General features: G+C 33.2%; 1 protein-coding gene across 6 annotated transcripts in view; it reads right to left on the reverse strand.

Annotated features, from left to right (window-relative positions):
* The window catches only part of USP15 (ubiquitin specific peptidase 15), a 139238-nt gene that overhangs the window by 11893 nt on the left and 113342 nt on the right, over positions 1-14003 (reverse strand). For 5 of the 6 annotated variants that reach the window (XM_023558350.2, XM_064283946.1, XM_003405173.4 and 2 more), the window contains 12 exons: positions 10552-10725; positions 8441-8599; positions 8137-8361; positions 5938-6021; positions 5753-5847; positions 5469-5660; positions 4387-4502; positions 3729-4001; positions 3272-3342; positions 2780-2895; positions 1719-1868; positions 364-467 (listed from right to left, as the gene is read on the reverse strand). In XM_023558350.2, coding sequence (XP_023414118.1) covers positions 364-467; positions 1719-1868; positions 2780-2895; positions 3272-3342; positions 3729-4001; positions 4387-4502; positions 5469-5660; positions 5753-5847; positions 5938-6021; positions 8137-8361; positions 8441-8599; positions 10552-10641 — 1675 coding nt within the window. In that variant the 5' untranslated portion in view covers positions 10642-10725. Of the gene's footprint in view, positions 1-363; positions 468-1718; positions 1869-2779; positions 2912-3271; positions 3343-3728; positions 4002-4386; positions 4503-5468; positions 5661-5752; positions 5848-5937; positions 6022-8136; positions 8362-8440; positions 8600-10551; positions 10726-14003 lie in introns of those variants that run through there. The other variant, XM_064283948.1, reaches the window with a different exon arrangement.

A 14003-nucleotide genomic window follows, 5' to 3' on the forward strand; every position in this document is an offset into this window, starting at 1 on the left:
CCTGGGCGATCCGCTCCCATAGAGACTACATTAAAGGAGCCCTAGTGGCACAATGGTTAAGAGCTTGGCTGCTAAACAAAAGGCAGTAGTTCAAATCCACCAGCTGCCCCGTGGGAGAAAAGACCTTGCAATCTGCTCTGGTAAAGATTACAGCCTAGGAAACCCTGTAGGGCAGTTCTATTCTGTGCTATCAGGTCGCTATGAGTGACAATCAACTTGAAAGCACAAACCACAACAACAATGAACAACTGCTATGCATAAGACACATCTCACATTTTACCTTTATGAAGTAATATATACCTTTAAGAAGTCTGGAGTTAACAAACATCAGGATTTAAGTTAAAAGGCAAAATGTCAACTTACAGTGTCCTCCTCCCATCCCTCCATAGTGGTTGGAAACAGCAATCAAATTATAGCGGCAAGGACCTGCGTTTGGATTAATTAGGAATTCTGACATATCCAAGTCACTGTTTAAAAAAGAAATCAAGTTAGTTTTATGTTTTCCCCAATATGAAATGAATTCTATGCTGACTCTCATTTATATACAGTTCACTAAAGAAATTACCAAGGGCCAAATAACTCATAAAACAATTATACATGTACCCTTGAGATTTGAGTGTTTTGGCAAAAATTTATTTAGGAGTCAAGACTTTAAAAATGCACCACTGATCACTGGTATTCAGATTCACGTTTTTATGCTAATACAGTATATCAGGAAAAATACCATAGTTAAGAATAATTGATGAGTAATGATAAAATAATTCCTAGGAAAAACAAAATCAGTAAGATCCTATAAAGTATTTATAAGGATACTTACAGTATCTTTAAGTATCGTATAAAGATTTATAAATGGGACCAATGAACTCATAAGATAATGTAAAATAGAAATAATTTAATTCTATTTTTGAAAAAGTGTATCTTCTCTGTTCTTTGAAAATCTTTAAGAAAGAATAAAAATCATGGAACACCAATCCTGATGGATAATTTGGTCCAATGGTATCTGATGTTTACTGACGGATAATAACAAAAAGCATCAAATAAGTTTGAAAATCATCTAAGATACTCCACTGGTCTCACACTGTCTGGATTAAGGAAGAATGAAGAAAACCAAACATCCAAGGGAAAATTAGTCCAAAGGACTAATGGACCACAACTACCAGTCTCTACCAGACTGAGTCCAGCACAACTAGATGGTACCTGGCTACCACCACTGACTGCTCCGACAGGGATCACAGTAGAGGGTCCTGGACAGAGCTGGAGAAAAATGTAGAACAAAATTCCAACTCACAAAAAAAAAAAAAACAAAAAAAAACAAAGACCAGACTTATTGGTCTGACAGAGACTGGAGAAACCCGGAGAGTTATGGCCTCCAGACACCCTTTTAGGTCAGTAATGAAGTCACTCCTGAGGTTCACCCTTCAGTCAAAGATTAGACAGGCCCATAAAACAAAATGAGACTAAACGGGCACACCAGCCCAGGGGCAAGGACTAGAAGGCAGGAGGGGCAGAAAAGCTCCTAATGGGGAACTCAAGGTCTACAAGGGGTGAGTGTTGACATGTTGTGGGGCTGACAACCAATGTCACAAAACAAATATGTGTATAAACTGTTTAATGAGAAACTAGTCTGCTCTATAAACCTATATCTAAAGTACAATTTAAAAAAAAGATTAAAAAAAAAAAAGTTTGAAAAAAGTTAGAACTGCCCAATTAAAACTTACATGATAGGAAAGTCAACTAAGGTATCTAACTTGTCTCTCATGTATCGACTGTAAGAAAATCGCTTGAGATGTACCACAAGTACTGGAGGCAGGGACCATAAATCCAATTTTTTTGTGGCTTGCTGATGTTCTTTACAATTTGGACAATACCTAAAAATATAGAGAAATATTTAAAGCTTGAGAGATACAAATAAATAAGGACGCCTCATTAACGAAATCAAGAAAACAAACGTTTGGAGAGTTCTACATTCATTCAGTGAGCAAATACTATATGCCTAAAGCCAGGCTGAAACAAATGTCTTATTATTTTTAATACATTTTCCATACAGGTTTAACCATTATAAACTAATATACAGGTAAGTATTCAAAGAAATGGTGAAGGCTTGATATCTTATTTACATTTTGGTAGGTTGAAAAGACATGATGTATCCCAAAACTGTCCATATAAATATTTGAAAACCTCAAAACTTCTGGGCTCCAATGGAATTAATAACACCATAAAACACATCACTACTATTTCCATAAAAAAGCTTCTCTAAAATAGGTTGGATAGCTAAAAATTTTGGGGAAAAAGTAACTAAAATTAATTATTAATGGTAAAATGGCTAATATAAAAAATATTGTAATGGTATTAAAGCTTAACATTATATTAATACTTCAAAAGACATTCTCATCCCTCTTAATAGACTAGTACCAGTACTTACTGCCATCAAGTTGATTCTTACTCACGGGAACCCCATTTGTGTCAGAGTAGAACTGTGCCCCACAGGGTTTTCAATGACTGATTTCCCAGAAGTGGATCACCAGGCCCTTCTTCTGAGGTGCCTCTGAGTGGACTTGAACTGCTAACCTTTTGGTTAGCAGCCAAGCATGTTAACCATTTGCACTACCCAGGGCCTTCAAGAGGCTATGTTAGACTATTATTTATTATCTAAAGATATGTTTATTACTTAAAATATCAAAGGGAATTAGTAATCACTTCCTCAACTTGATGCAGCACATACCAGAGCATGAATCCTTGAAAAAATAATTAGAAACTGCTATTTAACTTTGTCTCTTACCAGGGATCTTCAGCACCTAGCTTTTCTTTTGTTGTAAAAAGTTCAATGCAGTCTTTTAATTTCACAAAGGGTTTTTTAGGAGGTTTATATTCCACACTTTCATGTTTTTCAAAATCCTAAAGAGAAGTATTTCTTGAGTTAAGAGAACAAATGAAACAAAACTCATTTTAGTGATACCATCTTACTATGAATAATAATGAAAACTCCTAAACTTTCCCGAAAGAATCATAATGTTTATTTCTACTGAGATTTACACCACTTTTCTAAATAACTCATGTATACACCTTTATGAATGACTAAAAAGTGTAAACAGAAAGCATATTCAAAACCAACTCTGTACCTTTAAAAAAAGGTATTTTTGCAAAGCCATTTCTCTTCTAGTTCATGACCACTGTTCTACTGGCAAAACAAACAAATTTGGTAGGAGTAAAAGTATAATAAAACAGTGTAATTAACTTGGGAAATGTAAAGAAGGGATGTGTGACAACTTACCTCAGCAGCATTTTCATCAAAGTATCTTTTTTTCAAATCAGGATCCCAATCCAAAGCAAGAAAAGATCTTTCTAAGGTAGAAAACATATTTTTTCTTTGAACTTTAATTTGTCATGTTAAAGTTAACAGATTTTAATGTTAAGATATATACCAGAATAAACACAATGCTGTCTACTATACTAAATGATTAAACAAATAGCTATTTCTAAGCCAGTGAAATAATTTAGGGACAAAAAAAAAAAGAAAAAAGAAAAAAAAAGCTATAAAACTTAAGTATGAATTCAATCTTCATTTAATAAACACTGAAACAGGTTTTAGTCTACTTAGAAAATAAGATTTTTCATTTACAATTTTAGACAGGTAAATAGCATTTTTCAAGAAAGGGTAGAATTTCATAGTTAAAAATAACATGTTTTGCTCAAATTTAGTGTTTAAGAAATCTTTCACAAATACTTACCATCTAGCCTAAGCTGCCTATCATCAAATCTTATATGCCTTGTATCATCTTTGATGTAGTTGATATCAGTATTGCCTAAGTTGTTGAACTGGAATGTAAACAACCGTTTTTTGTGCCCCGTGAGTTGACCTTTGCAAGTTTCCTCCGTACATAATCCATTTTCAGAATCATTATCTCCTCCAACTGAATCTTCAGACTGACTATTTTCATTCTCTGAGGGAAGTTCTTGATCCTGGCTGGATTCATCATCTGGCTCATCTGTTTCCATTTCACCTAATTTTAGATATTAGAAATTTTTAAAATAAACCCAGTATTACATTTAAATTAATGTTATTCTCAAAGTGATTAACAGCAACTCAAAAGATATGAACCTTAGGGGGCGGCAAGTTTACGTTAATGGGGGAGGAACAGCTCAGAAAATGAGGGTGAGAATGGTTGCACAACTTGAAGAATGTAATCAATGTCACTGAATCGTACATGTAGCAACGGTTGAACTGGTGTATGCCTTACTGTGTATACCCTCAAAAACAACAATAACAACAAAAAAATTATTTTCCCCAGGCTCACAGGTATTTTTTAGTTCCTCAATTCCCATTTTCTTTTTCTCCAAGTCAAGAATCCAAGTGAAAGGTTTTACAATTTAACAGGGAAGCCTTACTTGGTGAGCCTTCTTCATGTATGCCATTTGGGCCATTCCCATTAATATTTTGGTCCTTACAGCAGTGTAGGGATCCTTCAGTTTCTTCAGTTTCAGTAGATATTTTGACGTATCGGCTAATAAAATCAGAAACCAAACAAAGTCAGGCCTAAAAAGCTAAAAACTAAAAGGTAAAAAAAAAGAGTTTCCTATTCTTTCAATAAAACACTTTTTTTTTTTTTTAACAGTGGTCATTTTGTAGATTGAAGGATAAATTTCACCTCAAGATACAGTACCACGAGTGCAACTAATAATGTGCTTTGGTTGTCTTAAAGAAAAAAAAAGAAGTTAGTTTGTTACTTTTAGGAATTCACATCTTTCTTTTAGATGTTTAAATATTTGTGGCAAATAATTCCTCAACTTAAAAAAAACACTTAAGAAAAGGCCATCATTTACATGATATGTATTATTAATAAGATCACTTATACCTGTTAATTTGATCTTTATGTACGGGTTATTTAACTGTAATGATTAAAATAGGTATGTAACGACGGCACTGGGTTTTTTTGGGTAAGAAATACTAAATATATCAACTACAAAGGATAAAAGAGAAGGATCAAATGGCATTCTTTACCTTATAATGCAAATCAAGGTTTTAGGAAGGAAACGAGGGGACTATCTTATAATACTATCAATCATGATAGTTAATTCTTGTAAATAAAACTATTAGTATGAGTGTTTGGACTAGCTGTGTCTATAAAGAAATAAAATCTATGATATTTGTTATGATTTTAGCGTACACACATCCATTACAGTACTGATAATTTCCTACTTCTTTCCAACTGTAAATTTCTGATGTAAAACAGTTAAAACATTTCAGGTTTCCTAGTCTTGAAATTACCTACTAATGAATTTTACATGAGCAGGAACCTGGATTAGGATGCAATCTGATATTTAAAATTGCTATCTTTCTAAACAAAGTTCAGATAATACAGACCTATCTAATTATATTCTACTAGTACCTTGCATTTTTACTTCTATCACCTAGTTTATATTTTATTTCCATATTTATTTTGTCAATGTAGGATTGTTTTGGCACTTACCACATTCTCAAAAGCAGGAGATTATAGAGTTTATCTTCAGTATTGTTTCGTGGTACAGCCATAAGAAAAGGCTGACCAAAAAGTGAAGAGCCAGTATGGTGGGTGTAACTTGAGTGTCTAAACTTTTCTCTCAGGCAAACAGGAATAATCACATGCTCTGTATCTTCTGTCTTATTGACGTTTATTTCAAACCTACAAGGACAAATCATAAACTCTCAAAATTTTGTCATTTTGTTTGAATTTTTTTCTCAAGTAACATTTTACACAATGAATTTTATACTTACACATAAATATCATCTCGTTCCATAATACTACTAAGGTTTTCATCCATAGCGAATATTCTGTGAAATCTATGATTGTATATATCAGTAACTATCATCTAAAAGGAAATAAATTTCTATTAAGCTCATTTTACAACAGTTAAAAACTAAACATCAAGTTATATGTTTTCATCACAAAACCATCTTACCTTATCTGCAGGTACTCCTGACAAAGCCGATAATGCTGTACAAAGATCTGATATGTTTCCAATTTTGGGGACAACCACTTTGTACTAAAAAAAGATAATAAATTTATTACTTTAGAAAAAATATTCGACAGATGTAACCGACCTCATGGTTGCTTCCTTATATTCATTTGGCATTTGGCTCACCACGTCTGTCACCAACCTTGCCATCATCCTGGGTGACAACCTCCGTATGAATGATTTATCCTAACCTTACTATTCCTTGGCTCCTCAATTCAAAGACCTATACTTTGATTCAGTTTTAGTCCACTTCCATCACCTGAAACTGTCCCACTTCTGAAATCTTAAACTCTAATAGGTTATTCTTTAACCACTACTTCATACTTAACCTGTAAACTCATTCCTATTTATTCTTGGGATGCGCTGAGATTTCTAGTCCTTTCAGCTCTCAGTTTTCTCCCAGCTTACCAGCTTCCTACTATCTTCACACCCTTCCATCTAGACCCAGCATGCTTGTAAAACCTTTAACTCCTTTGTTACTCAGTTCTATTGATGTTGAACTTCCTCTGAGCTGTTCAGATAAGATCGAGAAAACTGCTCAACTTTAGAGACTTTGGAGACTAGTACGCTAAGAATTCAGTGTCTAATCTCAAATGATCCTTCAACACTACCCAGAAATTCTTCAACACTACCTAGAAATTATTTGCTTACTCACTTAGTTGCCTTAATAACTACTTGAAATCTTCACCATCCTTAGCCTTGGTGTCTTATCACTTCTCTCTTCACTGATCACCAGAATATCTATTCCGCCAAGAAAAGAGAGGCAAGCAGGGTGGAAAATCTCCAATATCCTACTACCCTACAAATTTTCCTGAATCCATTCAGGTCCTTTTCTCTGTCTCTTGCAACACATGGAAAGAGAACCAGATTCCCATCCAAGGCTAACTCTAGCACTGATGCTCTGAATCCCATCTTCTGTTTTCTCTGAGACTTAAGCCCAGCAATTATCCTTTCTTTTATCTTGACTTTCTCATAAGCATAAGCAAGTCACTCATTAAAAACAAACAAAAAACCAAAATAGTTCCTCATTGCTTCCACTCTAGTAATTCCTCTGTCTCTCGCCTCCTTGTTATAAGTAACTTTGTTAAAAGTAATGTCTATACTGATTATCATAACTTCCTCACCTCCGTTTGCTTCTCAACTTCCTAGCTTCTGTCTTTACCTCTCTATTTAGCCTGTTACCAAGGTTACCAATAACTGGTATATCAATAAATCTTTATCGGTCCTTATTTTATTGACCTGTCTATAGCATGACACCTGACACCCTCTTCTTACAAATTTTCTTTTCCCTACAACACTACTATTTAATTTATTATACTGACAAAATTTCTCTGATTCTTTCCTCAGTTCACATTTTTTAAACTTACTTTATAGTTATTAAAAAATTTTTTTAGATATAAATTACCTACATATGATAATGTAGCTAGGTTGAGAACCTGGTAAGTGTTATAACAGAATTTAGGGGACTAGAAGGGAAAAGAAGTGGGAGCTACCTTCACTGGGGTGTGTCAAATGTCAGAAAAGGATTATCAATAAAAAAGGGATTAAATACACAGTGACTTGTTCCACAAGTTGTAAAATAATCCAAATATAACACTAGGCAATGAAATCAGGCCTAACGCAGGGCTCTTGTATAAAATAAGCAATATCTGATACTCTACAATGCTAAAGATGAGAACATTATAGAATCAAATACTTTCAGTCTAACTAAATTTTCATTTCTCTTCTAAGTTCTTAAAATGCCTAAAAATTACAGGCATTTAAATATACTATTATATCATGAATTAAAATAGATAGTATGAATTAGTTTTACTTCCAACAGCCACCACAAAAAAAAAAAAAAATTAACATAAAACATCCAGGTTAGAAATTATTATTTATCTTTGTAAACTAATATTTATCACAACATTGTAAAATCAAACCACTCCTCATGTTTCTTTGATGAGAATTTTATACTTTCATGACAATTACACTTTACACATCCTTCATTTTTTTAAGATTCTGAAAAACTATATAATTTCCAAAGTATTTAGCTTATAAACACTCTTATAGAAACAAACTTATTATCTAATTGTACCTGAAGCATACGGAGTTAATGCTATTTTTTATAGAAATAAGGAAAATAATAATTACATTACTTACCTGCATAGGTTTGGTATGTGGATCCATTCTAACTAAATAAACTTCCAAGGTACGTTCCTTTTTCATGGGCAGTGGAAGTGTCAAGTAACAAAAAGGATCAAATGTTACTGAAATCTTAGCACACTCAGGACAAACTAAAGTTGATTTGAAAAGGCCATGAAATATATCTACTATAATAGAATCATTTCTTTTTAAATGGTTTTCCCAGGCTTCTTCAGCAACCACCTATAGGGAAAACAAACAAATATTACAAAGAGGTATCACAGAATGTTAACAACGGTGACAAAAATATCATAAAATTTACCTTATCTGGCCTTCCATCAGCATCTTTTAATTGTATATATGGTTTTTTTCTAATTCTATTCAAATCCTCATGTAGTCCATCTAGTAGGAAAGCTAACAGTTCTTGACAGTCCTGCTGCTGATATCCAGAGAATTGAGGTGCAAAACGTCCTACCTGTGTCTGTAGGAGATGCAAAACTATAAAATCAGTTCTAGGGATGCGATTAAAAAAAAAAAACACACACACACACACACATCCACCCCTCCACCCAAAGGGAACATAAATGAGTTATATATTATCTTTTGTTTTCCATTCCCAATAAGCACTCAGTGAAGTTTAACTGGAAGAAAACAGACTAACACATGGAATCCTTAAAAAAAAATACATCAGTACAGTAATCACTGTTTGTTCTTAGATTTCGTTGTCATTAATTGATGTTTTACTATTTGGAAAGAATTTTCCTGATCTTAATTTCAGCTCTAGGACTTTCTATCGCAGACATTAAGAGATAGGTTCTCAACCTGGCTACATTTTATCACATGTAGATTATATATCTAAAAATATTTTTTAAATAACCACTCTATAAAATAAAAAGGAAAAAAAAAGTTGAACTGAGGAAAGAAAAAGGAGAAAATCTGATAAACTTTTGTACAAATGATTGGGAAACAATAAAGACTATTAAATTGCAACATTTTGCTTTGGGTCACTAGTAAAAAATTACAAGGCTCTCATTTAGTTTCTCTGTATAAAAAGAGAATGAAGAAAGTAGTGGAATATTCGTGTTCATATATAATTCTCCTAGTCTTCACAATACTAAACATTTTTCAAGTAAGACTGAAAAGAAATGTAATCATTTGAATCACAGTTGAAAGGAAAAAATCAGATGTCCAGAGGCTATTTACACATAATTTTATGAGAGGAAAGTCTAATAAAATCTAATAATTGCACGATAGTTAAGGGTTGAGAGGTGGTTTGTCTGAGCTAGTTTGTCCAAAGTGTAGAAAGTCAAAGAATATAAATGCAGGGTCTTTTTGTTTGTTGGTTGTTTTAGTTTTTAAGAGCTAGTGTATAGTTAATAAAATGTTCCCTAATAGCTGTCCTACATGAAAGCCATTTATTTATATAAATAATGGTTTAAAATGGCTTATTCTCTTTAAAAGTTTAAAATTTCCCATAAAATTTATATGATTAATTTATTTGGAAAACTTTTTTTTATGATAACATAATTCTAAATATCAGCTCAATTCTTACTGGAATGACAAGCTAAATTACTTGAGATTTTATTGATTCTAAGGAGCCAATTCACAAATATGAATAAACTTAAAAGCTTGAAGAACTATACCGAAAATAAATTTAATTAATATTGAGGACTTGTAACAATATATGAATACCAGAAGACAAGCTAGATAATTGGGATCTTCTGAAACTTAAATACTTATGCTCATCAAAAGACTTCAGCGCAAGACTAAAGAGAGAGCCTAAAGACTGGGAAAAAATTTTTGGCAATGATAAATCTGACAAAAATCCAATCTCTAAAATCTACAGGCAAATCCAACACTTCTGCAACAAAAAGACAATCCAATTAAAAAACGGGCAAAGGATATGAATAGACATTTCACGAAAAAAGACAGCTAACAGATACATGAGGAAATGCTTGTAATCAGAGGAACGTAAATAAAATATTTAGCATTTGTTTTGCAGATTCATTTCAACAATTTCTCAAACTTACAATAAGTTTCAAAATAAACTGAAAGCTCAACCATATGCCCAAATTTCGTCCTTTAAATTTGTATATTCAGGTAGGCTTTTCAGAGATACACTGTATTCTAAAACAACTGTGCAAATGCTCATTGCTGTCTCTCTACAGTCATTCCTGTATCATACTAGTGTGTCTCAACCTTGTTTTCATCATTGTCCCCTGACCCAGGAGACTTTTCAGGTATTTTTTTCCTAATCACTCATCTGTCCCATTAAATTTTAATACTATATATATACTGTTTGTGTCCTGTGTCTCTCTTCAGGTCCTCAAACCATTGTAATAGTTAAGACTCCCTTCCCTCCATCCCAAGAACCAATTTTCATCTCCTTGAGGGTGGTATCGTTCCTGCTGAGAATGCATATTCCGTACTGACCTTAAAGGCTCTTGGTGTGACATAGCTAAATTTTCCAGACCACATTTGCTTGATCAGTTCAGCATATGATTTAGCTATTTCACCTCTCATTCCTAATGGATTGTCAAAATTCAGTTCTTCTTGATACTTATCATTGAGGAAATATTCAGTAAGTGGAGGCGTGTTGCTCAAACACTGCAAAGAATAAAATATATTTTTAAGTAAAAGTAACCACATGTGCATGATCCTTAAAACATGTTACAAATGAAGAGAGAAACAAATTGATTTGGCATAATACTTATGTAGAGAAAATATTAAAGGATGGTCTCTTGGGATAATAAATAACTGGCCAAATAAACACTCAAATGATGCACTCAATTATTCATTTCTCAAACTTCAATTACTTATAATAAATGTAAATGCTAATATTTGTTGCTGTAAAATCTGAATTAATTTTAACCACAGCAAACTACCTGTTAACTGGGAGAGAAGCTCAGAGTTTTCTTTCCGTCTTTTACTTGATTGGTAGAAATTATGGACTGTCTACTCATCCCAGGCACCTGCAAATTAGCCTGAGTAGGTAAAAACTGAGATAGAGTGCAAGCAAGAAATTAACTTAAAAGAGGTATTTACTGCTTCCATTGTTAACTCCTTATCCTGAAAAAGCAAACTTTAAACTTTCCATTTGGTCAACCATTTTTAGAAGAGACAATACAGATTAGCTGAGTCTGAGAAAACAGACTTTAGTTATGTGACCTCTGGGTGAGTGCATTCTCACTTTTGCCAGCTCCTCTTTAATATCACAATAATCTAATTTTGCTTTACAGCAAGATCTAAATTACAAATAATTTTACAATTCTTTTCCATTCTGAATTAAATTTTAGTACTTTTAAAATAAAGAGCAGCAGTACAGTTTTTTCCATAATATTTCTCAAGATGGAATAATGTGACCTCAATATGGACTCAACATTACTTTATCAATTAGATGTCTAGAGTCATTAAGTAGAATACGCAATGACTGACACAGACATACCATCATACAGATGACTTTTTTTGCTACAGGAAAATATTTGTCTTGGAGGCAAGTGGTAAAGTGCTGTAAGAAAAGCTAGCTAGCTGCTTGCATGTAAATTAGTAGAAACCCATTCCTATGAGAGCTGTGATTTACATTAATGGAAATCAAAATTTTTCAAATCTTGGTTTCCATTCACTTGGATTAAGTTAAACAGGTTTGGTAGCTATGAAGGGTTCAGCTTACTCAGTTCATGCAGTTAACCTGGATTCTATAAAGTATGACTACCTACCATGTACTACTTAGCAAAAACTCCAAAATGAGCATATTCAACTTATACTTAATTAAAAAAAAAATGATGGTGCTCTATTTTGTGGTTTCAAATATAAATTATGTTTGCTCAAGTAACTATAATATCTCTTTAGGAATTTTCTATGCAATAAAAATTGTTGTTAGGTGCCGCAGAGTTGGTTCTGACTCATTGCAACCCTATATACAACAGAATGAAACACTGCCCAGTCCATAATAAAAATAATACAGTCTAAACTGGTAGTGTGCCCCCCACCTTAAGGCAAAAGGGAGAATTATATATAATATTATGGAACTTGTTATTGTATAATTCTTAGGCAGCGAAAATAATGTAAATAGTTAAAAAATGTTTGGGGTAGGGTATATAGGCCTTTAGCCACTTACATGTACATTTCAGCAGCAAAAAAGTTTATTTATGCGAGGAAGAGGGAAGATAGAGGAGGGCTACAGTATAGGAGGAATTAAGGAGGATACTTCCCTACCTACCTTCCTAATTCCTTTTATATTTTAACACTTCTCATAATCTTATATTCCTTTTGAGTCTCCTTCTCTCTTTTTCTGTATTATATGTCTTTTTAATTACAGATCCAGCACTGAAGGTAGTGTCAGGCAATCTAGAGCATATCATAGTTACACAGGACAGAAATGCCATTACGTAGTAGGTTTATCTGATTTAGCACGAGTAGAATCAACACTAACAGTCAGTAAGATGAAGGGGTGGTCAGACAGCAATTCACAACAATTATTTATTTATTTTTTCAATTCTTATACTTGATCATCTCAGGCTTAGGCTAAGCTATACCATTCCACTAACGCCTGTAACACAATTATACAAAGAAGCTAATTTATGGCTTTACCAAATACCTCAAAAGATTCATTCAAGTTGTGTTAACAAGAATAATTCTTGAATTTTGTTACTTAATTATTCACATGTATTCCTATCTTGCAAAGAGCTTCCAAATCTAACTGGATTTCTTTTTAGCTTTTCAACAGCATCCATAGTGATCTTTCTTAAATGTATAGCTACTCATGCCACTTCCTTGTTGTAAATCTCTTAATGGCTTTCCCTTCTTTCAGACTGCAATGCCAGATCTTTAGAAGGGTCTATCTTCTGCCTACCTATGTAGCCTCATCCCTTGCCAATACCTATTTCACTTCATTTGAGCCTTGTTTAATCACTTGTGGCTCCTTGACTCTATATTTTCTCACTCTAAGTTTGCAACATCACTCCATTTACTTGAAATGCACTTTTTTTTTGCCTTAGTAACTTCTACTAATTTATCAAAATTCAGATTTCTTCTCTGAGAAGCCTCCCTAGATTCCTCCTGTATAATCTCATACTGCTTAATGCTCACTTTTATTATAGCACTTATTTGATAACATACTGCAACTCTTTAATTTTTAGTTTGTCTGTCTTACAAACTGGACTGGGACCTTCACAAGAGGTACCATGACATTTTTCATATTTCTATCCTCAGCACTGAGCACCATGTCACCTGGCACTTAGTATGTACCCAATAAATGTATGCTTAATAAAAATGTTTTGGCCTATTTTACGAATGTGTTCATCCTCTTGTTGTTTACTCTTTTCCTTTAATGTCTGGCACAGAATGCTCGACAAATTTTTGTTGAACAGAATATTAGTGAGGCAAAAATATATTCGCTTGTAATGAACAATCTCAAAAGTTTCTTCAAACACTTCCATATACATACTAAATCAAAAGAGAGGCAGCACCTATTAACCCCCTTTTTCATTCTATTTACTATCTGCTTTTCAGTGGGTTTGCCTTAGTTTTTAAAAAGTCCTTCACATAGAGACCAGGACTTATTTGCACAGTGACACATGCCTGATTTAAACTGATTGTAATTCAATGTTAACAAACTAAACAACAACTAAACACAAATACTTTTAATGATATGTAACTGGCTGTATTTCTGTCAAGATACCATAACCAATGTATTTTGAGATAAACCTTAAATTGAAAATATTAAGATCTAAATGTGCCCCCCCCCAAAAAAATCGTATTTGTTGAATATTAAAAAACTCACAGGCTACATTTTTCTAAAAATTTATACAAGTACATGTAAAAACAGAAATTGGACAGCCAGTTTAATTGTTCTGCTAATACACAAATCATGATAGTTTAAAAAG

Source organism: Loxodonta africana, chromosome 4, assembly GCF_030014295.1.
Source record: "Loxodonta africana isolate mLoxAfr1 chromosome 4, mLoxAfr1.hap2, whole genome shotgun sequence".
In the NCBI taxonomy this organism is placed as follows: domain Eukaryota; kingdom Metazoa; phylum Chordata; class Mammalia; order Proboscidea; family Elephantidae; genus Loxodonta; species Loxodonta africana.